Source organism: Falco peregrinus, chromosome 5 (genome assembly GCF_023634155.1).
Source record: "Falco peregrinus isolate bFalPer1 chromosome 5, bFalPer1.pri, whole genome shotgun sequence".
In the NCBI taxonomy this organism is placed as follows: Eukaryota; Metazoa; Chordata; class Aves; order Falconiformes; family Falconidae; genus Falco; species Falco peregrinus.
The window spans coordinates 21,644,765-21,668,892 of NC_073725.1; the positions used below are offsets into that span (position 1 = coordinate 21,644,765).

The 24,128-nt window shown below is 42.7% G+C and overlaps 1 protein-coding gene across 2 annotated transcripts in view; it reads right to left on the reverse strand.

Annotated features, from left to right (window-relative positions):
- The window catches only part of BMPER (BMP binding endothelial regulator), a 145,181-nt gene that overhangs the window by 116,280 nt on the left and 4,773 nt on the right, over positions 1-24,128 (reverse strand). For both annotated transcript variants that reach the window (XM_055806836.1, XM_055806835.1), the window contains exon 3: positions 4,064-4,163. In XM_055806836.1, coding sequence (XP_055662811.1) covers positions 4,064-4,163 — 100 coding nt within the window. The remainder of the gene's footprint in view (positions 1-4,063; positions 4,164-24,128) is intronic.

Below are 24,128 nucleotides of genomic sequence, written 5' to 3' on the forward strand. Positions count from 1 at the left end.
GTAATAAGAGGGCTTAATTTTTTTATATTTTCAAAATTAATAGTATGTTAGAGGTATATGGTATGTTTCATAAACTACAGTACCTGACAGAAGAATAATCTCACCAAAAATCTTAACTATTACACTTAGTTGTTTGCACTCTCCTTGTAGCAGGGAGCCTACGTTTCTCTGCTCCAGACTTTGTGCAAACACCCATCAAGAGCCTTGCCCCACCAACCTTACTATTCAAGGTCCTACAGGCCTGAAGTCAAGAATAGTATTAAAACACATTACTAGTCTGGATTAAGATCTTAAGTAAAGCCCAGGTTTTTAATTCATTAGGGATAACATATTGTTTCCACCACAGTGGATTTTCTGATTGCAAAAGCTGTACTTGCTGCTGTTTCTTACTTTTTGGTTTATTAAGAAAAATGAAAAAAAGTGCTAGGAATTACCTAAATAGCATACAAATACCCAGATGGAAGGAAGGGGGTTACACTCAGCACACAATCATTTGCAGGAAAAATCTTCTACTAACAATTCCATTTCTCCTGTACGCAGGGCTCTAAATACGGGAGTTCGGCTGGATGCACCATAGCAGGCACACAGTATTTCTGCATTTCAGATGATTTCTTTGCTATTGGAGATACTGGGCCTACATACCCAGCCCTCACGCACTCCTCAGAACAGAATCAAATATCCTGGCAGCAATGTCACAAATGACTCATGAGTGGTGGTTTCCTTCCCTACACAAGCCAATTCTGGAAATGTACCCTTTGGTCTTGATGTTATCCTCCCGATGTACTCAAATGACAGCAGCCATTCATTCATTCATTCATTCATTCATTCATTCATTCATTCCTTCATGAGGTAGGAAGATGTGAAGCTCTCAAAAAGAGCTGGCGAGAGCCCATAAAGCCTGATTAAGCTCTTCTAGGTTTTGGGGATGAAGCCAAGAAAAAAAAAAAAGCCATCAGGTTCTGATGTCTTTTCATCCTAACATTTTGTTCACGTTTGAATGAAATGCAACCAGTTAAAAAAAAAAAAAATCCCTGTTTCCCTTTTCCCGCTTGCATTCCCTATAGGCACTCTGGCAGCCTGACAAAATAGCAACTGAGAACAAGCGCTGCAGGGCCAAGTGCCGGCTGCAGCCCAGCTCCGCGCAGGGAGTGCCGAGGAGCCGCTGGGACACCAAAGGGAGTAGCTGAAATTTTACCCAGCCAGGTTTCTGTTTGCACCCTTGATTCCCCAAATACTTCCCACAGGACACTAATTTGGGATTTTGCACAGAACAGAGCAGGAGCTTCAGCAGTGCTCGGAGTGGCAGGAGAGCAAGCAGCCTCCCCGGGGGCAGAGGTGTCTCCATCAGCCTCTTCCCCTGGCACCAGGACAACCCAGTGACAATGTGTGGTGTCGGGACTGCTGTAGTTATATGGGTGCATATTTTGCTTTCCCTTTCAGAAAGAGCAGAAGACCTTATTCAGAAATTTCACACTCACTTTGAAAATTAAGCCCTTGAAAGCCTTTTTTTTTTTTTTTTTTTTAATTCTGAAATTTAAAGCTGTTCTTGCATCTTAAGCACATAGGAGCTGACATCTTAGATCAGACCAAATGTCCTTCTAGGCTAATATCTTCTCTCTGACAACGGCCAATAACAGACACCTAGGGAAAAGGGAAAAATACAGGGCAAGTTCTTTAGCTCTACTTTAGCCTCCAGAGGAGCAAAAATACGCAGCCTGCCTGGTACTCCCTCAGTGGGCACACCATGGACTCACACAGAGTGATAATGGGGCACGTTGTTTGGTACCCTACTCCTTTCCTAATACCCTCAACGTTCAGTTTTCCCTTTGGAGAGCTACTGGGGGCTGAGCTGATCCTGCCACAAAAGTAACTTTTATAACACTGAGAAACAGTTCTTAATGGCTAATTGTCAGCTCAGGACCCAGTATTATATTTGCAAAGTTAGGACCATTTCGGCCTGCCTGCACCCATTTATTCCCATCCACATTAACTCCCTTTGCCATTTTGTCATCAGTTGTTCAGTGTCCTAAGAACCTCCTGCAGCTCCCCGCAGGCAGCCCTCCTCCTTTACTGCGCTAAAGAGATCAGGGCAGCAGCAGCAACCTTTCTGCCCTTCTTCACCCTTTTCTAGATCATTTCTGAGCATGTTGGCAAGTTGAGATCTTTGCAAGGATCTGCTGGTAATCTTTTCCCATTATGAAAATAACCATTCCTTGTCACCACCTGTTAGTTATTTGTTGATGAAAGGAGTTTCTCTACAAATCAGGGGTGCTTAGTTTCTTTAGTAGTTTTGGGTGAGGGATCTTGTTGGATCTCTCCGTCCATACACTTAACTGATACATCCAAAGGATTCTAACATCTCTGTAATGCACAACTCCTTTTCCTTATATCACGATTATCCATGTGGCTCCTACTTCCATGCTTGAACAGTTCCTGTTAATTTTCCTATTAGACACTTTCAGGCATACCTGTCTGCAGAGCAAGGCCCAAGCCTGTTAATAATGTCCTGTGGATGGGATGGATGCAAAAGCATCTGTCTAGAACAAAAACTTACCAAGACAAAAATCACCCCAATCCAGGTTAAACAGAAAAATCTTACAAGAAGTCTGAATTAAAGTAATGTATTAAAATAATATGTGTATCATCAACTTTGAAACACTAATTTTCTTCTAGTGTAGAATTATTTTGTATGCATGCACGCACATACGCCTATCTACACATATAAAATTTTCAGACCATTAACCAACAATATATCCCATTATGGAAATGAAAAATCAACCTCCAGCCTAACTAACACTTAGGAATCTTTTGCTCTAAAGCTGACACTAAACACAATTTGACAAAGGAAATAAATTATATTTAATTTGTGTGAAACCTGCAACTACAAATTCTTACTGTTTCAGTAATGCTACAATTTTTTTCCCAGTTAATTTCCTTTTCTTTTGTCAGACTTTTAGAAAAATCCTCGAATTTGGGCTTGCCAAGCCTCTTCCAAAGTTGCAGCATAGAAGCAAATCATGAACGCAGCAGCTAACACACCTCTGCAGCCATCCAGAAAAAAACACATATCCAACATACGTCTCTTCTATCCGAATTTGTATTTCCCCTGAGAAGACAATAAATGCTTGCATTTCCCAACAATTTATCCTACCCTATCTGCCTCTCAAAACCACTCTATCACCACTGGGGAATTAAACATCAGATTAAAATAAAGAAAAGAAAAGCTGTCTGAATCTGATATTCTCCACCTCATTGACTGCATCAGCAGTGCCTCAGCAAAAGTAGTCTTTTAAAGCGTATTACTTAGTACCCCAATATATATTAAAAAAAAGAAAAAGAGTAGCTTTCACTTTCATCTACTTGTACATTTTTCATGTGGGTAAGCATGGTAGTTACAAGCCATACATGCTTACACAATTAATTGTTTTAATATATATTTTATAATAATTTCATTCTAAAGAGCTTGGAAGAATGCTAGTCAATAAATAAATGTATAATGTTCAGATTTTTTTCCATTTTGGCTTTAATAAAAATATTATTACAATATTATTACTTGAATCCAGAGATATTTAGTAAAATGAATACAATTTGGTTGGTTTGTTTGCAGTATGCGAAGAAATAGAAATAGTCATGGATCATTACTCTGCTCTTTATTACTCAGAAACATTACTTGTATTCTGTCCAACCACACAAAAAATTTAAGGAATTCCTATTGACCAGTGACTACTAGTGGATTGACGTTGACCTAAAATAATTCTGATAAAGTCAGAGCAGGAGATATCTCTCCAAAGACTGACAATATACCCATGAAGTACAATAAAGATGTCTTTCTAAAGGATTATCGCTGTGCAAGAACTAATAATTACTGGACAAATATGTGAATTTATGCATCCCCACCAGCTCTGTAAACATATTTATTTTAATTATGGTTACTGCCCTTTTCTAGCCTCTGATGACAGCCAAGTCCCAGCTGAGAAGCTCCTGACTTTGTTCTATCTCTGGCAACGTAAATGTGAAAAGATAACATTTTAAAAAGAGGGAGACAATAGGAAGGGAGCCGCACCTTTGCAACGCTCACAGCAAGCTCCTCTCTGCTTAATGACGAGAGCACAGTCCTTGGAGAGCGTCGGACACTTCTCCCTTTTGCATGTCACTTCCTTATTCTGGAAAAAAAAGAAATAGACAAAAGCTATTGCAAGCAAACCAAATCCACGGCTACCATTTCTTGCGATTGAGAAATAAAACATGAGGCTAGCAACCTACTCTTTCAATTAGGAGAGGTCCTTGTGACTCAAAACATCTTTCTCCCTTTCAAGGAATGCAGTGGAAAACAAATGGTCTCTGAATTATCCAGGAGGCCAAGTAAACGTTGTTTAAACTCCACTTAGATGGTAATTCATGACCGCTACCCATCATGGTACAGAAAACATGCCCCACTGAAGAGATGCGCTTCACTGAAACGAACAACTAGCTACACAATGTGCTTGTTAAAATACCCTCGGGGTCTTGAGGTGCTGCCCCATGAACCACACAGCTCAGGAACCATTTCTCAGGGTGACAAAAGGACAGACGGCTGAGGAGGAGGTGGCAACCTCAGAGTAAATAAAACTCTGCCACTGCTGAAAGTAATTTTTAGCTACCTAGAGGTCCTTCAAAGGAGGCTACTATTTACTATACTAGAAAAGAGACTCCCGTAATTCATCTTTCTTCCCAAAATGCTGAGAATCAATGAAACACCGCAAGCAGTTGGAATCACTGTGCATTATAGTGTCATCTTTCTATGGCAAAGAGCCAGCAATGGCCAAGGCCAAAGAGCACGTTGACCACATTAAGGGTTGTCAACAGAGGATGTGCGACAGCGGGCAGGAGAAATAGTCCAATTTATGGCCTGCCTTGCCCCTGTGGTGTCAACCCTGCCTTTAAATAAGGGCAGAAAACAAATACTTTGGGCGTTTTGTTCAGTAAAATTTTGCTATTTGAAATTCCTGGCTAAGAGTAGCCCTCTGAAGTCACCTCCACCTATAATTAGTAGCTCAGTTCATTAAGTGACACAGGTGGCCATCTACTAAATGCAAGCACCCACCTCGCCCAATCTTATGACTTAATTAGAGACCAAAAAATCAAAGGGCTAGAAAAATGTAAATCATAAAACTCAAGGAAAAGAAGCTGTGCTTTCCAGTCTTTTTCTTTTGCTCCCTGTGGCCTTATTCAAGGTGCCTGTGAAGGACAACACGCAGCTTTTATTACACTCCAGCCCTTTGTCTAAAATCAGACGTTTATTTTCTTCAAAGTCACTGCCTGATCTGATGGGAGCTATAAAGGCATTTCAATCTTATCAGTGTAAATGAGGACTCGCTCTGGCCAAGCTGGTGTGACATCAGCAAATGAGAATCAGGCCCTAAAGTGCAGCTGCAGCCACACAAATGACTACTGTAAAAAGCCAGGTTACTGCTGGTTACTGCTACGTGCTGGCAGCTCTGCATCGCTCCAGCATTGCAGAGCAACCATCAATGCCATTTAACTGATGAGTTAAGCTGAATTTACAGCAGGTCTGTAGCTCTGGAGTGGCACAAAGCAGCCATGGCACAGCCCAACAACTTCTTTTTAGAGTGCAGGGTGAAATCCTGATTCCCTCTAGGCAAACACAGTGCCCCTGACTTTGCCTCCATACAGCCTGTTGAAGGGCAGCAGAATCAAATTTACCAGATCGACTATAAACAGTCTGTCTTTTAAAGGGCTCTGTGAAGTTCTGATTCTCTTTAATGAGCGTTTACTCAGGGAAAGATTTAATAAGCCCAGCGGCCCCATTACCTTATCTGTGGGAAAATCTGCATGGTGAAAGCAGGATTGAAGGAAGGGGGATTGAATCCAGTTTGGAGTATATTCCTTGTAGAAGGTGATTTGCCCAGCCACAGCACTTATCCTGCACCCCTGCAAGATGCACAGTGCCCTCCTGGGCCGAGCCAGCTGGGCTGGCCCCACACTGTGGTGTCCAGTGGGAAGCTACCTGTCAGACGCCCTCTTCAAAGGAAGAAATTATTCTTGCAGATGGCAGCGAGAGGGACAAAAAGTAGAGCACAGCTCTGTATTTCTTTCCACTCCCTGATTCCCAGGGGACTTCTGGGGCAAATGCCTCATTTGCTAGCTCAGCCTAGCATCCCAGGCAGCCTCGAAGCCTCTCCCCTGACACCAGCTGCCTCCCTTTGCCCTCAGGTATACCTTGACACGGCTGCTTCTTGTTGCTGATGCAAAATGTTCCTAAGGACGACCCCAACATGCATATTTCAAACAGGAGATACTTGCTAGCTACCATTCCTAAGGAAAAGCCTCCTGTTTCCCCCACATCACTTAAACCAGAAATCTTCTCTGCCAGTGATGAGTTCGGAGCCGTTGAGCCAACCCAGGGGGCAGGAAAATTTGGATCTTGCTTTTCTGCCCTTATCACCAGCAATGCTGGCGGCCCAACTCCAAACTCAGGACCTGCATTACCGGTGAGGATGGGAGTAACTGGAAAGAGAAAGCAAAACTGACCCAGGCTGTACACCCTAGCAGCCATGTTTTCTGTGAGGGAAGATTTTGGAGTGCATGTCCTGGTGCCAAGGGCTGTTTTACATTAAGCAGCTGTTCCACATAAAGAACATTAGCAGCCCATGGTGCAGCAATGCGAAATGAAGGGTCCTTCCCCCTTGAAGGGTGTGTTAAGCAGTAGGCTACACATCATAATTCCTTTCTCTATCCCAATGGACCTTGAACCACTTGCTGCTCAGCGGCCCAGCTTCAGCAGCAGAGGGGCTTGTTCCTCGTGCTCCCAAAAGGCACCGGTCCTGACCAGGAGGATGCTTGTGGGGAAAGGAGGAGATGAATCTTTGAATTGCCTCTGGACATGGAGGGCACCAAACCTGGATCCCAATCTCAAAGGTGAGTTGTTACAGCATGGTGCTAAAAGGCGGGCAGGAGGTGCCACACTGACTGTGCCCCTCCACTCCATCCTTTTTTTAAAGAAAAGAAGCAAGAGCAGCTCTGTCCCTTGGAGGAGGAGCTGCATCCTCCTGTCTGCAGCGACAGCTCTGTGTCTCCCAGGTAAACAGAGCTAATCCCTGCCCGCATGAAAAGGGCAGCTAAGCACTTCGGTGGGGCTGGATTTGCAAAGCTGATGTTCCCCCTCTCTAGCTGGTATGATGGGCAAGCCCCAGCCAGCTCCAAAACCAGTTGTTTCAGATGCCACCCTGAGATGCCTAAGTCCCTGCCCATCGGGGCTGGGATGCTCTTCAGGGTGCGACGCACAGCACAGCCCAGCACTGCTCCTTTTGGAGCTTTCTGCTGAACAGATATATGGTAGAGCCACAATTGCAACACACTGCCCTGGCGTAGCCTTCACAGCAAAATCTCTCGTGTCCTATGAAGAGATGGGTGTAGCTGTGGAGAAACACATCCAATTGCCTCTTGCTGCTTCTAGGACCGGATTTAATTGCAAAATTCTTTCAAAAAACCCTGTTGTTTTATCGCAGTGCTATATGTTGCGGAAAACTAGGCCAGCAGATGTGGAGGAAAGGGTTAATGTACCATGCTGATCAATCATAGGACAGCAGCAGATAAAACAGGGCTGGTAAATCATTGTTTAGTCTGTTGGAGTCAGGCATTATCCAGTGCAGATCTCCTGGGCCCACTGGGTGTAAAAGTACAAAGATAAAACAAAGAGCAATTGTCATTAGGAGCTTGCTTTTTTTTTTTTTTTCTTAGTTTTTTTGCCTTCGCTTGGTTGCCCAAATCACTGCTTCTAATGTCTACTTGTCCATCTGCTTGTTTCGATTTTGCTGCCTCTTTCCCACCCATTTCACAAGGGCAAGGCAGAGGGGGAGAGCAAATGCACTTCAGCAACAAATCCTTTCCTTCCAAATATTTCTGCTCCTGCCCCCAGTCATCGTAACATTTCATTACTTGTCCCAGCCATACATTTAAAAAGTCGCTAAGTAGCTGCATGCAGGAGAGCTGTATTACCAAACCTCCATCTGTGTTGTCAACAGCGTCTCTGGAGTTGTTGAAAGCTCTCAGATACTTTGATTTTTGCTGTTCTTAAGAGAAAACTTCTTAGACGGCAACATTCAGAAGCCAACAGTTATGGGAGGGTAGGGGATTTTTTTTTCTTTTGTTTAAAGGACATGCACTCTGGCACCAAGAAGTGCGGAAGAGACACATGGCTCATAAATACATAAACCGTTTGCTAAATCAGAAACCTGGGAGTCAGTCAAATCCATAATAGGATCCCAAGATTCATAATAAATAACTTTTAATTACAGTCCTGCACAATAGTTATTTTAAACAGATGGTTTATAGATTCACATCTGGGTTGTTGTTTTTTTTTTTTAATTTAGTGCTCAGGCACACACACAAAAAGGGACAGAACCTCAGCTAAGGTTTTTATTAGTGTTGGAAAAATACGTATTTTTTTTAAAGAGGTCAGGCTGCTCCAGAACAATGCTGCCACAGCTGACGCAACTCCCCAGCCAGCGCTCCGCTCGGCGAAGGGTTTACACTGGAATCCCAGACTCCCTTGGAAAGGAAAATTTAAAGAAGTGCTGGAGGATCACCTTGGACTCCTCTCCTGTGCTCACCGAGCCCGACTGCTGGAGAACTTGCTTTTTAATGCGTTTGGGGAAAGATCAGAACATTTTGTTGGGTGCCAGTGTTTCTCCCCTCTCCCACGCTTTGCCAGTGGGAACCAGAGGTCTCTTTAACTTGGCACGTAAAGGTGATGTCAGATTCCCATACAGGAGAGATACACTAACCAGACCTAATAGCAGTGTTACTGCTTCGTGTTACCTTTACTACAACCTCCTCTCAACGCAATTTGTTCACCTTCTACATACACCTCATATTTTTACCTTCCATCAAAGAACTCCACACAAAATCGCCCATTCTGGTGACAAAGTATATCAAGCTAATGGCCCTAAGCTCATGTGGTACAGTTAAATAAAATACCAACATGAAAAGGAAAAAAAAAAAAAAAGAAAAAGAAAAAAAACCACTAAAAAGAAATCTGAATATTTGGCAGAGGTCTTGGAGAGGACGTGTGCCAAACCACAGCTTGGAAGCCACAGCCAACTTTCTACAGGGTTCCCCACTGGGCTCCTGCCGGTTCACAGCAGCCACCAGGAGGATGGCTCTTTTCAACCTGGATTTGGCTTGGAAGGGGAAAAAAAAAGTAAAATCCGGAGTTCATTTCTTCAGGGCTGTACCAAGGAGTGCCTCTATCAGCAGTACCCTGAGCCCGCTGTGGTGCTGTCACAGCTGGCTGCTGAAGACCTTGCAGATGCAGGTTCTCAGAGGGCTGGATTTCTATGGTGAGAGTCCGATTTTTTTTTTTCTTTTTTAATGCATTGAAAATGCTTTTAGAGGCTTGCACTGCATTTCTGGTACCCTGAAGTTATTAACTATTTATATTGAATAGGAAAAAATGTTGTTTAAACTTTCATTTAACGAAAAAAGGCTGTGTAGAGAAAAATAATAAAAGCAACAGAGACAGATTAGGTAGAAATACAAACTACCACTAATGGCTAATCCTGGAAACATTTGGTTTTTACCATTGTTCATCACAGTCCCACTAGTAACTCTAACAGGACTCCCCACCAAGTAGTTCAGAGTGTCCTTAGGTTTCTGCCAGGAGAAGCCTGTGGGATCATCCACCAAAACAATAAAAATTTGCAAACAATGGCAAAAGCTACCCCCAGGGAATTTGGGATGCGGCTTTCAAATATGCACATATGACCTCAGGAGAAGAAAAAGCCATTTAAAATTAATGAAACAAGTGCACTCGAGTCACATAGGCAACATTTCCACTGCAAAGGCATAGGGCAGGCTCACGCTGCATGCCATGACCCACACGTTCTCCAGCCACCCTGCTGGCTCTCTGCCAGATGTCACACGTGGCCAGAGCATCCTCTTGAGTGTGCCTGGAGCCATGCTTAGCCCATGCAGGCCACAGGAGCAAAGGTTTGGGCCAGCGCTGGCCACAGGCTCTGTCCCTCAGCAAAGCTCAGGAGCCTCAGGCTCCCAAGCGTGTGCTGCACCTACGCTTATGGAGAACAGGCTCAGGCATGTGTGTAAGTCATGGTCTAGACAAATCCTGAGGTGTTTTCTGAAAATAACACCCTCGCTCCCTTGGCACTCCTGCCTGGAACTCAGTGTCTTGGGTCTGACCTACAAACCTTCCTTTAGCGGGTGGAGCTGATGCAAGCAAGCCACCCTTGCTCATACTGGGGGGCTGCTGTCTTCCATCAGCCTTTCTCTGCCTGAGCAAGAGCCACATGATTTGGCTTCAGGGAGGAGACACCACTCCCGAAGAAGAGATGTTTGCAGACATTTCGAACCACTGTTAAGGGAGATGAGCAAAAGGTCTCATTTCCCTTGTTCCCCTCCAATTATCTGGTAGTACTTTTTTTCTTGCAAAAGCAAACAAAAATGGTTTAGCACAGTAGGTGTGTTTTTAAATTCAAGGTGGAAAAAATATTTCCCTATGAAACAATGTCTGTTCTCTGCAAAATGATACAGTTCTCTCTGTTTACCCACATAAACCTACAAACACCAAGGCATATGCTTCTCCCCTCAGAGAGAAAAGCCCTATGATTTTAAGCATGTCTTCAGTTTCGATGGGAGTGAAGCCAAACATATGCTTCAGTACTTTCAGCATTAGATCCTTGCCCGTGGCACAACATGACCGTGCTTTCAGAATGAATTGCATTCGATGCAAATGACAGTATTTCATAAGGAACAAAACATGCCAGGTCAGTTCACGGAGTCTTTCTTTCCTTTTGTTTTTTTTGAGCAGAGCACTTGGTAGCCTCCGATTTATCCCCTCATCCCCGTAATCTCTTTAGCTTATCTGGCCTCTCCCTGTGGTGGTGCTCAGCCAGCATCAGCCATCCCCTTCATAATTCAAGCTCTCCCTGCTCCCCAGGAAAGATGATTAAAACAAAGGCCCCGCTGAAAGATGACACCAATTTTCACTGCAGACAGGTATTCCCCACCGCTGCGAGGAAGGCATGAGTATGCGCAAGTCATTCAGGACACATCACTCACAACCCCTTATAGACTGAACAGATATTTTTTTTCTTTCTTTTTTTCACTGTGCTTAATGATGTTCACCAGCATGAGGAAAGTGACCTCGGTGGCCTGCTGCAATCCCAACGCTCCCCAACAGCAGCCCGCTGCACTGCTATGTGGTGCAAAGCAAGCACTTTCTTCCTCTTAATATTTGTTTCCGTTAATGTAACTGCTAAGGCTGCAGCTGGGATCAAGGTCCCATTACATCAGACGTTGTATAAGCACGTGCAAGGAGTACATCCCTGCTCCGGTGAGCTTACGGCAAAGTAGACGCAGCCAGACGCAATGACCGTAACTGCAGATTAACTTAGTGAGAAAGCCAGAGCAGGATCCAGATTGCTCAGCTCTCCATCTCCCTGCCTCCACCTCAACCTCCAAGTGCCACTTCGCATTAGAGTTCTTCAGCTGTAAAGTTAAAGGCAAAACTCTTTACCCATCACCAGAATAGCAGGATAGTCTTCTAGGAATAAGAGATAGGTTCTTCACGTGTTTCACAGTAGTTCATACTGTAGTTTGAAAAACTACCTATAGTAATCCAGGAGCCAGCTTTTCAGGGAAAGGGTATGCACCGGGGTTGCTGTGGGAGAACACACCTTTGCATTTCACAAGGTGCATGCATTTCAAATTCATGGCTTTTCCCGTGAATTTTAAATATGTTTTTAAACCAACAAAACCCCCAAATTAATAGTTTTTCTATTTTGTCAATGAAGCATTCGTATTAATTATCAGTCACCCAAATCTGATGCCAATGCCTAAGAAAACAGTAGTCACAGGCAATACCTGTCGATCTGAAGCCAAGTGTGCAAACCTGTACCCGTGCCGCTAGAAGAGGCTATGGCTCACTGACTCAGCCCTATGAGCTTACGATCTCCCCCTTGCTAGATGTTCCCAGTCATTCAGATCAGCCAGCAAAACTTTTCAGATCATCACTGCCCAATTTATTTTAAGTTAAATGAGTGTCTTAAAAGCGTAGTGCAGCTTAGCCTGGTTTACCCTGACCGAAGCTGACGGGGCAGAATTCATTCTCCCAGAGAAGTGAACAGGCAGCTGAGGGCCGTAAAATCTTCCTCTGCCTCAGGCTGATCCAGAAGCCATCCACACACAGCTGAAGTCAGTAGATGTGGAAGAGCATCGGTGCCCTGGGTGCGTTAGCTCCTGGAGCACGCTGCTCTGCTGATCCCCCTTACGGGCCATAGGACGGGTTGGAGGAGAAGTTGCCTCATATTATCCCCCAGCCAAACTGGTCTGAAAACAATCTAAGAAAATTCTGACTCAGAGTAAGAGACAGCCCCAAAAAATTGTTGATGAAGGGACTGAAGTATTATCAAGCCAAGTTCATAGAAGGTAAAGAAGATTGTGCCAAAGGTTTAAAATAACTTATTAAATCATTTGAATTCAACACTTTTTAGATGAAGCCACTGTGCCACGTTCTAGCCCATCTCAAAAATTAACTCAGTCCCATCGAGAGTGTCCTAACAACACTTTTGCTTCTTCACTACTGCCATCCTAGCCCTATAGACCGTGTTCAGCTTATTTTCCTGCAGATGTTGCCAATGAGAGAAAAACAAAACCATGAAAACAATAAAAGAACACCTAAAACTGAGTCCGTCACTTCAGAGTTCCTGGTTTTTGGATGAGATAACTATATCTTCTATTACAGAGTGAATACTGACCAATAGTTATATTTCTTCTACTTATGTGAATTAAAAAACTTAATCTGGCATTTATTTAAAAGAGATGCATTGACTGTTTGGTTATTGTTGTTTGGTGTTTGGTTTTTTTTTATAAATATAATTTCATCACATTTTGATGGGCTAAATCTACAAATATATTATCCAAACAATTGTTGCATCTTTATTGCCTTCCCTATCTGAAGTCTGCTTACTCAACCCTTACACTGGAGATTTAGGCAGTGGCAAATGCTCTAGTTTTGGGCTTGAGCCTGTTCTAAAAACTTTGAACAAAGCAGCCCTTGAGGCCACGTACTTCTTCAAGAGTTTAAAAAGCCCAATGGGCCTCCTAACTTACTCTGCAACAAGTCATATCCCATGAAGAAACTCACTTCTGTACAACACAAAAACAGAGCTAGATTAAAGAAAAGGGAAGAAAAAAAAGCAAGGTCCCCTGCTGCTCTGTCTGGCCAGAATCATGTCTTTTACTGCCCATATCCTCTAAAGAAACGATGCTCTCATGATATATTACCCTAATACATCACCAAGTGACAGTTTTCTCATGATACTGTATCCTCAAAGATGTGATGCATGCCAGAAGCAGCAACAGGAGACCTCGGCTGGGGGAGGGAAGGGGGAGGGTTTTCTTATTTTCTTCCAAATTTTTAATCTACATGGTTTTTTTTTAATGTTACTTTGTCAGGAAAATCCCTGTCAATCCTAGCTTCATAATCCAGAGGACTCCTAGAAGTTTTGCAGTAGTAGCACAGCTTTTAAACTGGAAAGCACCAAAAAAACCCCTCTTCATTTAATTGAAGCAAGTTTTGAAATGGGACCAAAATGCTTGAGGAACAACAACCAAATAAAAATAGTAGCCCAAAAGAAAGCAACAAGAGTCTGTTTTCTATTACAAAATTATTTAGGCAAGACGCCTCCAGACACTGCTGGTTTAATGAACTTGCAAGAAAACTGAGCGCTGACCCTGCATTTGTTTTCTTACGTGATCTTGCCTGTGCTACACAGTGGTATTAGCAAAAAAAAAAAAAAAAAGCAGAGGCCACTCACAGCAGTCTGCAGAGAGAAGGGGCAGCCCGCAGCTTGTTGCTCTGTATAGAGAAAAGGGGGAAGAAACAAGGATCAAGAGCATTTCAGGGAGGACTCCTTCAAGGGGGCAAGAGCTTTTATGGTCTTTTAACGCTGCCTTCAACTTGCAGGGGCTCACTCCTTTCTGCTGCAACTGCTCCGTGCTAGTAAAATCTCAAGGGGCAGCCGGGAATCCTGACTCGTGGATGGCTCGTGGCAGCAGTTATCCTCAAATGGGCTTCATCCAGTTGGTGCCAGCGAGAGAAGCTCAAGGTCATGGGAGAATTTAGTCCAAAAAATGTATGCCACCATCATGTTTTATTTGACACATCTCATTTCTATGTGTTTATGCTTCGTGTCTACTCACACTTCTGACAGATGCAAAGCTTCCATCAGATGCAGAGGGGGAAGGTGGAATAAGCTTTCCTTTGTTGCGATCAACTGCATTGCCAAATGTAGTTAGACTGTGACTTTCAAAACTTGAGCCAACGCTAGAGCTACTAGGAGAAAAAGCTTATTTTGACTCGTGAGCTAAGCAAAAGTGATATGGAAGTCACTAAGAGGAAACTTAAAGCCAAAGCTGTCAAAGTTGCTTTCACAGTTCTCAAGCTGACTTTGACCGTACTTTGTGGCCTGGCCCTCGCTGCTTCTGGGTGAGATGTAGAAGCCCTCACTTGCAGCCCTGATCGCTTCGCCACATGACAATACCCTTGCAGTCAATGAAACCACCCACGCGAGTTCAGAGGTTTGAGCCGAGCTCTGCAGCGCAGACACATGCACAATGCCCCATGCACTGCGTAGACCCAGTTAATTAAACAGTTATTCTTCAATGTTGCTCTGGAAAGAAGTCTACTGTCCAAAATAAGAAACTCACAATGCACAACCACTTTCTGCTTGAAAAATCCAGTGGTTAAAACAAGTTTTTGCATAATCGTAGCCCTGCAGGGACAGTTCTCACTTCTGAACAGCAAATTCCCTTCTTTCTGTTTTGCACATGTACAAACAAACAGATTCTGCTATGTCCAAAGCCTGCAAATCTCAACTACAATAATACATTGAATAGAAGCCATACAAGCAGATTTTTCCTCAGCCTGTGTTCCCTTCGCTCCTTCCTCTCCCCTGCCCCACTTGCTCTGCTGGAAGTAAAAAAAATACCTGTTTCTGACAAGTAAATGGAGCTGACGTTAGATTGAAGCTCTGAGGTGAACGGGGTATGCGCGAGCCATTTGTCATCTTGACAAAGTGATTTTCGGTCACCAGTGGGACACTTTAAAGACATCTGAACAGTTGGCCTTGACCACCAGCATTTCTTACAGCTTATAAAGGGACCCATGGGACCACGAACACAACCTGCTTTTGGAAGTGACTCCTGCAGTGGTACCTCTTGATAGTTGTAAAGGCAACGTGACAGATCAGGTGCTATTAAGATCTTTGCTAGCAGGTTATATTTACATAAGTATGGAGCGCAGATAGCATCTTGTTAACCCAATTAATGAGATTCAAATGTCAGGAAAGGGATTATGCCTGGCTCGAAGTCCACAGCGCTCACCAGGCAGCCAGAGGTGATTTCACTGTGTGGGATAGCACTGTTCTCTTTGAAGAGCAAGATCTCAGGCAGCAACGCTACTACCTGGGCAGCCGGGGGCAAAACACAGGAGAGGTGGAAAGCCAGCCTGAAATCCAAAGGTTTCACACCTTTAGCATAGGAAGGGCTCTTTGTGATGAGAGACTCAAGTGCTATGTACAAATGAGAACCTGGGACTAAACTGAAGAAAACTAAAAAGTATCCACTTGAGGTCTTGGAAACTTAGGGTTTTATTAACTGTACCTTCTCCTGCAATTAGAGAAAGCCCTCATTGCCAAGTCACTGCCCGACCTGGGTTGGAAGAGGAACAGCATTTCATCCAGCCTGTCCACACCGCTGAGTTTTACATGGGCAGTTGAAACGCACTTCTCTAGCCCAGAGGAGAATCTCCTGACCAAGACGAAATCACTAATCTCTGCATCAATGGCTCTTGATACACTTGACAATAAACTGCTTTTCTCCCACAGCTGCCAGCTGCGAAGCTGTATGACACAAGAGGAGGTGCTCCTGTCTCCCAGGTCAGAGCAGTGAACCCCGAGTGGAACAGCGTGAGGCACTCGGCCCCAAAACAGAGAGAGAGAGTGAAGTTTAGGGTAAGGGCTTATAGCCAGCAACTGCTGTCAGCTCTACTTGGCACGCCAGCTGTAAGGAATTCCTGTTCTGAGTTTTCTTCTCAATGGAGGAGACCAGAGATTTATCACGGGCTGCTTGGTCCAACAGCCCAACCACAGCACTGCTCAGTGAGTTAACCTAAATCCTTTGATGGCAACTACCTTATGGCCACAGTCACAAGTTGTCCACAAACACACAGTAGTAACAATAAGTCTCTAGAAGGTGCTTTAAACCCTTTTAGACCTCTGGTTCCAGAGTCAAACATGGGTTTCCTTGAGTCACATCACATCCACATCCTCTCAACTAAAGCTCTGTCTCACCAGTGGGTTTTGTGCTGTCTTGTATGTAAGAGGCACTGCCCAGTGAACAGCCTGGAGCTGCCTACCCATCCCTGGAGATGACCGCCTTCCAGCAACCCTCCCTTTTCTTGTAGGCAATTGGCTTTCTCTTCTCCTTTTTGGCTCCCACCTTTGTATGTTTCCATATGTGGATTGATTTAATTATGCCAAGAAACCTGATGGCATCAAAGATACTCCTTTTACAATAAAATGATTACACATAATTTTAGGCACTGAATATGTACCCTTCGTGTAACAAATACATAAAAGCAATCAAACTTCTTACTACCACAGCCTAGAGTTCTAGATATTTTTTAAAATTCCACTTCAGATTAATTTTTGGGCCAAAGAGTTTTTGCTTGGGAATTGGAAACCTTCCCAAGTTAAACTGGACACACACATTTTTCCAGAAGCTACACAAATTGCACGTTTTTTTCTGTTTCCTCGGCATTTTCATGTTAAACAATCTCTGGTTCAGCATCAGTGCACTATGCTGCATCTTACATGTCCACATCAGCAAGTTTCTCCAGAAATGCTTAATCCCTTTAGATCACAAACTAAGCCTCAAGCATGCATCTGTTAAAAAGTTTTCTTGCACTACCACACCGTCAACATTTTAATGTATAATGATTTTAATTGTCCAGCATTTTTTTATCCACTGCTTTTACAAACAACCCATCCAACACCCTTTGGTTTACAGGCTAAAAAGCCTGCATGTTATGCAGTCTACCTGCCAACATAATTTTATTCATTTATTGTAATCAAAAGCATTTGCCAGGTTGCACACCAATCCACCTAACCCAAGTAACTGCTCCCCCCAGAACAGAGTATTTGTAGGGAATGGGGGGGAGGGAAACAACTGCTAAATATGAAAATGATCAACTGTGCACTGCCATATACAGAACAGAAAACAATTATTCTCTTACTCTCTGTCACAAGAAAATGATCAACAGTAGTAGGAGAGCCTGCTGCTCTTATCAGTATGTTAGGTCCCACAGGCAATCCTTCAGCTAATAGCCTTATCTCCAGCCCAGCCACCCTGCCTGGCTCCTTCCTGCCCTAACGATTTCCAAGCGGCACAACCTCGAGGTGTTTCACTAACTGGCACAATCGGATCATAACCACTACAGAGCCTTAGAGCAGCCGTTTATCAGCTCTTCCCCATCTCTCCCAAACCATGCCCCAACGGCACATCACCGCCCAGACAAAAAAAAAGGAGGAGGAGACAACCTCAGGGCAATCAAGCTCTGTTATTCTTCAGCCACTAATAAATCATAAGGCAAACCAGAAAAACAGATGCAAATGTATGCCTCTAGCTGGCCATCAGAATGCATTTTGACGGTTCCAAATCTTGAGGAAGATCCAATTCCCATTGAAGCCACTTAATATAATTGAATATAAAGATGTCAGAATAGCTAAAAAAAGCAAAACAAGAAAACAAACCCCCAAACACACAATGTTTAGGCTATGAGCTATCAGAAATCTGATTGTCCCAGCCAGGGGTCTATGACACCTTGGCTTGCATCCCCCTGGGTAAGGAGGAGTGCAGAGCTGCTGTTTTCATGGCTCAAGCGAGATGTTTAGTTACAGAAGAGGAGGCGAGCCATACCATGGCTGTCTGGGGAGAGGGGCAACTGGCAACTGCTGTAGCCAGCAGGGGAGCTGAGGTGATGCTGAGCACCTTAGCAGCCCAGGGATGAGCAGTACCTGGGGTTTTCAGTGTGAAGTAGAAACGGCAGACTTCAGCTTCTCAAGTCCGGCACAGCTCTGGACACTGAAGCCAACGCAGTGCTCAGCACAGAGAAACTTAAAACTGAAATGGAAGTGTTTACATAATTGAGGAATTTGCACTAAATATCTGATTTACAGAAAATTTCAACACTGCAGGTTGGGGTTTATGCATACATAAGGCAGCACTGCTACCGTGCAACCGACTGCACATGCCCTATATGAACTAGACCTGCTCTGGAGCAAAATGCAATGTAATCATAGCTCTAAGGCAGAGCTAAAGACAGCCTGATTCAACCCTTAACACTGAAGCTTTGCAAAAAGGTTTGCTTAAAACAGGGACTCAGAAAAACTGGGACCTCAGTTTGTCAGGGAAAACATCAGATCTTTTCCATCATTTTCATGGCATTTTATCACATTTCCATCTTTTGTGCTTACAAGCACAGGTAACACTATTTCATAGTATCGCCTTTTGCCATAGCACTTCACAGCACAAACATACAATGCTTCCCTCTCTGGAAGATCTAAGATACGATACAGAAAATGAAAATGACAGCCAGGAGGTTGATGTGTGTGGAACGGATAAGGAAACAAGTAAAGAGGATGCAAATCATAGACAACGCATGAAGACATGTTATTTTTTCAGTCAGGCGGTGGTACATGGCTCTAGTTTAACATCCCATTTTGGACCACTACCTAGAGCAAGTGGATTCCAGGCGCAAGGGGAAAATGGAGGGGAAAAAAAAGCAGGAAGAAAGTCTAACAAATATATGGGAGAGATAAAAAAAAAAAGTATATGATACTCAGGTCTCAAGGTCAGCTCCTGGGGATGAGAAGGGCTGGGGTCCACACTGTGCTTGGCACCAGGGGGCTCAGCACTGAATTCACCTGGATGCAAAATGCTGCACGGAGCCCAGTCGGACAAAAGGTCAGACCAGGAATTTTTTATCTGCAGCTTAATGCATAAGATGGTAAGATTCAGAGGAAGTAATTACAGCAGTTATTAGGTACAATATGAGCAAGCACTGGTATGACAGCCATTTTAATAGTAGTATTACAGGTAAAAGCTTTTATACAATACTGTCTTTTCTTCACAACCGCCTTTTATTTGACCATAAGCTCAATATAAAAAGGTTGCATTTTCATTTGATTTTTTGGTTGTTGCTTAATATTTTTCTTACCTCAAAAATTTCTGTTAAAACGTGATGGGGAAATAAAACCAGATATTTGGTGAGGAAAAAAATATCTATTTCTATATAGCAGCACAAAGCAGAACAGCAGAAGTACTGACACTGTAAGCCATTCACTTACAGGATCATAATTCTTAAAAAGACCATTAACAAGTCAACGGAAGAAACTTGAAAGCTAATAAAAACTATATACAGGTAACTGTATGCTTTTAAAATGCCATTTTGATATTGGACCAGTTCTTTAATAATGTTTTTCTTATTGGCAATAAAAAAGTGCCTTAACCTAGACTGATCCATTTTGCACTTATTGTAGACACATTCCAAGGACATTTGCAACTAATATTACATTTTTCCATTTAGTTTACGGCATTTTTGTGCCCTTCATATTTTTCCACATATTATTTATACATTTTAAATATGTTCTTTTGTATTCAAGTTCTCTAATCCTTTATTTATGCCAAAAAGAATCTCATTTCCATACCTGATGGATAGGATCTTCATCATCATTACAGTGACATATCACCAGCTGTCTTCCAAGGAGGTTTTGCCAAGACCTATAATCAGTTCAGCACTGTGTGCATACGTACATTTGCTCAATGCAGCTGCTTCTATGTTAGAAATGTGCAAGTGGTGAACTCTTCACTATCCCATGTGGTTCGAGAACAACATGAAACGGCTCCTTCAAGCCTGCAGATTTCCAGAAAGGCCTCATCATAATCATAAGTCACATATGACTGTGCATCATGTCTCCAAACTAGATGTCACAATAAAGCATAGCGAACTGAAGGCAAATGTGCCTGCACAGCAATGTGCCACAATGAGGCAGCTCTGGAATGTGAAGCGAAGTGCAGAAAGTGGACTTCAGAAGGTCCACAGATGGCACAGACACAGCACCCAGCTATACAATCTGTACTCAGCCCTCAGCGGAGAAAATTAGATGAGATGTTGCACAAGGTAGTACTTGGCCAGGGGGGCCATACCTGTATATGGGACTAAACTGACTTGAACACTGCCTCAACACTGCTGCTGGAAACTTTGAGAATCAAGCTAGAGTCACCATCTTCTACCCTAGACAGTTTCTGTTTCACTCTTAGGCAAGCCAAAGCCTTTTCTTACAGGTGTTGCATGAACTAAGAGCAAGTACAACTGAACGTGCCTGAATTGTCCTTCAGGAGAGTCTACCAAAGCAATCACCTCCACAACAGGTCATTTAACCATCTCTAGGCTCTTCATGCAACTCGCTTTGCACTTGCAAAAACATCTTCATAAACGTATTCAAACACACACATTGTTCTTCAGTCTCCATTACAAAGCACACGTGGGACACCCAGCTGTACCATGCCAGACATGGCGTTATGACTGGGTTTTGCTTTCAGGGTTTGTTTTTGGGGTGTAGGGTGTTGGGTTGTTTTTCGTTTAAGAGAGGGCATATACATCTGTATCTTTTTTAAACTGGATAAAAACTAATAAAGCTTTCATCATGTTGGAGCATGTTTGTGTTCCAGGAACCCTTCATACACGGATCAAAACAACATTCTCTTTTGCAGTAACATGAGGGTGAAAACTACCAGTACACTACTGTATCATAGACTTTGTTGTCTCTTTGTTTGTTATTTTTGTGGGTGAAGAGAAAGCTGATTATATTATACAGTAATAAAGACCAAGAATATTTAAATTGAAAGAAGATGCGGTCTTGGAAGATTCTGTAGTTGATATATGTAAACTATCGAAATTAAATTAAATCAAATAGGTATGAAAGAATTGTTTGATGATTTTTTTTTTTTTTTTTTTTTTTTTTAATATGCACTACTCCACTAAAAGCCATCTGGGATGCATTATACCTTGACGCAACAACAATTGAATCCTGCTGTACTAAAACACTGCCATCTCCACTGAACACGTGTCAAGCACTTGCTCTCAGGCTAGCTGTGTGCTCGTGCATTGGCCACAGAAACCAACCATGCTATAGGTAAAGAATCCCAGCAAATCTAGTAGCTTTCTTGCTTTAGTCTGCAATACGGAGATGGTTTGTTGCTTTTTTTTTTTTTTTTTTTTTTTTTTTAAGGAGGTCGGGGACAAGGGTTGAGGTTATTTCTTCCACTTTGTGGTTTGCTTGCACTGGTTTCATTGCTCTGTTGGTTCAAGCTAGGTAGAACACTAGGTCTTATAATGATGAATTTAACATAATTTTTTTATGAGCAAAGGTCAAATTCTACATTGCACATTTGGATTTAAAAGTGGAAATTTAAACTACAGAATGATGTTTCATGCTGAATAAAAGTTACGCCAAGCAAAGCTCTGATTTCTAGTTTCCTGAGCTCCTGTCTCCAAACTTTTCTCAGGTTTCCGACACTTGGTTACACTTTGTGGCTCACATTTATTTCCTTCTGTTCTGGATTTAGGTGATAAAAGGTTGAGACATATGATTACCACTCCTCAGGTGCAGTTGGCACGTTTGAGGTGCAGGCTTGATGGAAGGGGGTTGGAAAAGAGGCAGGGGAAATGGTACTGGTTTAGATGTGGTTTGTCAAGATCACTACTGGCTTTTATCAGCTGTTTCTTGATACAACTCACATTGTTCTAAATTATTTTGGAAAAATGAAAAAAAAAAAAGTGAAAGACCTGTTCTCCCCACAAAGAACAATGAGAATAAAACCTTTCATTCTCTGGGAAAAAAAACAAAACCAAAAAAAACCCCAAAAAACCACCACACTTTTGCAATTTGAAGACCACTCTTAGCTGAGGTATACTTATCTATTCCCTTGCAGTTCCTGGCTTCTCACCTGTCCCTTTCAGCTGGCATTTTTGGGTTTTAAAAATATATACACCACTGGCCAACGGACAGGTTATTCTTGGCCCTCTGCTTTGTTCTGGCAAGGTGCTCAGAGTCCATGCAGATGATGATAAATGAGCATAAAATGACGTGGCTCTCAGCACCGCCACCACTGGCACCACCACCTGTCATCGTTGTCACTGCTGAGCTCATCTCACCTTCAAAAACTCAGCACTCAGAGGTTTAATTCAAGCGAAGTTAATTCTGTGATTTTTTAAATTCTTGTCCTATAATTATGCACAGATTCTCATCTCACCTATTTCCGATGGACTGTAGCATTTTTATGTCTTTTCCACGTGTGTGTTGAAATACATATTTCTTGAAAGCAAATGCCATAATATCAGGTGCGAGCCTACTTCTATTTTGAGTTTTAGATGCCTTCCAGCCAGAAAGCTGTACCAACAAAAACCCTGCTACACTTGATCGTTTACCGTACTTGTACCAGAGTTGAGCTTAAATATTCCATGCCTATTTTATATCCTGACACCCATATAAAAGAAATCTAATCAAAAGTTCTCCCGGTATTCTGTTAATAGCATTTTTCCCCTAACATTTTGAAATCATCAGTATACAGATAACAAAAAACTTACCAAACTGTGGGAAGTTTTCATGTTTATGAAGTTTGTTTGTACTAACAGAAATTTACTCATGCCCCCACTACCCTCAGCCCAAAACTTTCACATTTCAAATATAAAGATCTGAATCTGTCATACATGATATGTTTGAGTTCCTCAAACTGCACGAGGTATGGGAAATACTCATAGGGATTTAAATAAACTTGTTTTTCCACAGATGTGGGAGAAAATTTTAGAAGAGAATCTTCGCATTAGGTAGTGTAGTTATATATATATGTACGCTTGTGGTCTTAAAACATTTAAAAACTGGAATAAAAGACTCGATTTCTCAAACCAAATAAAAATAATTCCATTATGGATACCATCAAGATTATGTGTTTTTACCTATAAACATCATTGCCAATTCAGACAAGTTCTTTAAAACGCAAGCTTTTTTCAGTCAGCTTTATAACCCAGTTTCATCACTTTGATTTTCAGAAGCCAGCAGGACGTGAGGTTTTCTTACTACTTATCACTAAGCATAAAATAATTTCACAGTCAAATGCTCTCTATCTTTTTCTTTTTTTTTCTGGTACTGTCAAGGGCCACATCATTATCTGAAATAATAATTTACCTTTTTTGACAACAATATTTTTTCTTCACAAAGCTGACTGACTTAGTCCTTGGTACTGCCCATCACATCCATCACTTTCTGTTCTTCCCCCTCCTCTGACACAGAGCTCGCTGCAGCTTAGAGCATTTTCCATCCTTTCATCAGAGGAGTATTTAGCTATAAACAGGGCTGCAATGGGAGGCTCAGCCATGACACCGCACCAGTAGGCCACCCTGCACTTTTTACGTGACCTAGAATAACAATTTTTCCTGTGTAGCTTCTGTGTATCTGCTTTACCCATTAGCCCTAAGCACTAAGGGTGCCAGTGCTTCCTCCAGTTGCTGTGTTTAACAGCGTGTAAGGCGAACGCACAAGAAAGCAGGTACTTTCAGTTGCCTGCTGCCTGCTTTGTGCTCTTCCAGTACCTTGAACCCTATGGAAAGCCAGGTGGCGTGGCAGCTTTCTGGGGAGAGTGTATCTTCTCAGAGATGCGGAACCACAGCCATTCAAGGTGGAAGTGTGCAGAAGCCCAAGGCGCACTAGCTCTAACAGCATTTTGCAGATAGAAACAGCAAGCCATAAATCAAAGTTCTCAAAACCGCTGGATTGTGAAGTCAGCTTTAATTTGCCTTTGCCCATCCATGCTACAGATCACGCACTGGAGATCAGACATGCCAAAAACCTGGCATCTCTGCAGCCTGCCTGTTGACAGAGAGACAAAGAAGATGATGAGTGTGTTCATACTGTGACTGTACCACCCACATCCACTTGTAAAGTGGACGAGCATAAAGTGAGAAGGGATGGCTTTGTAGTCAAACCATT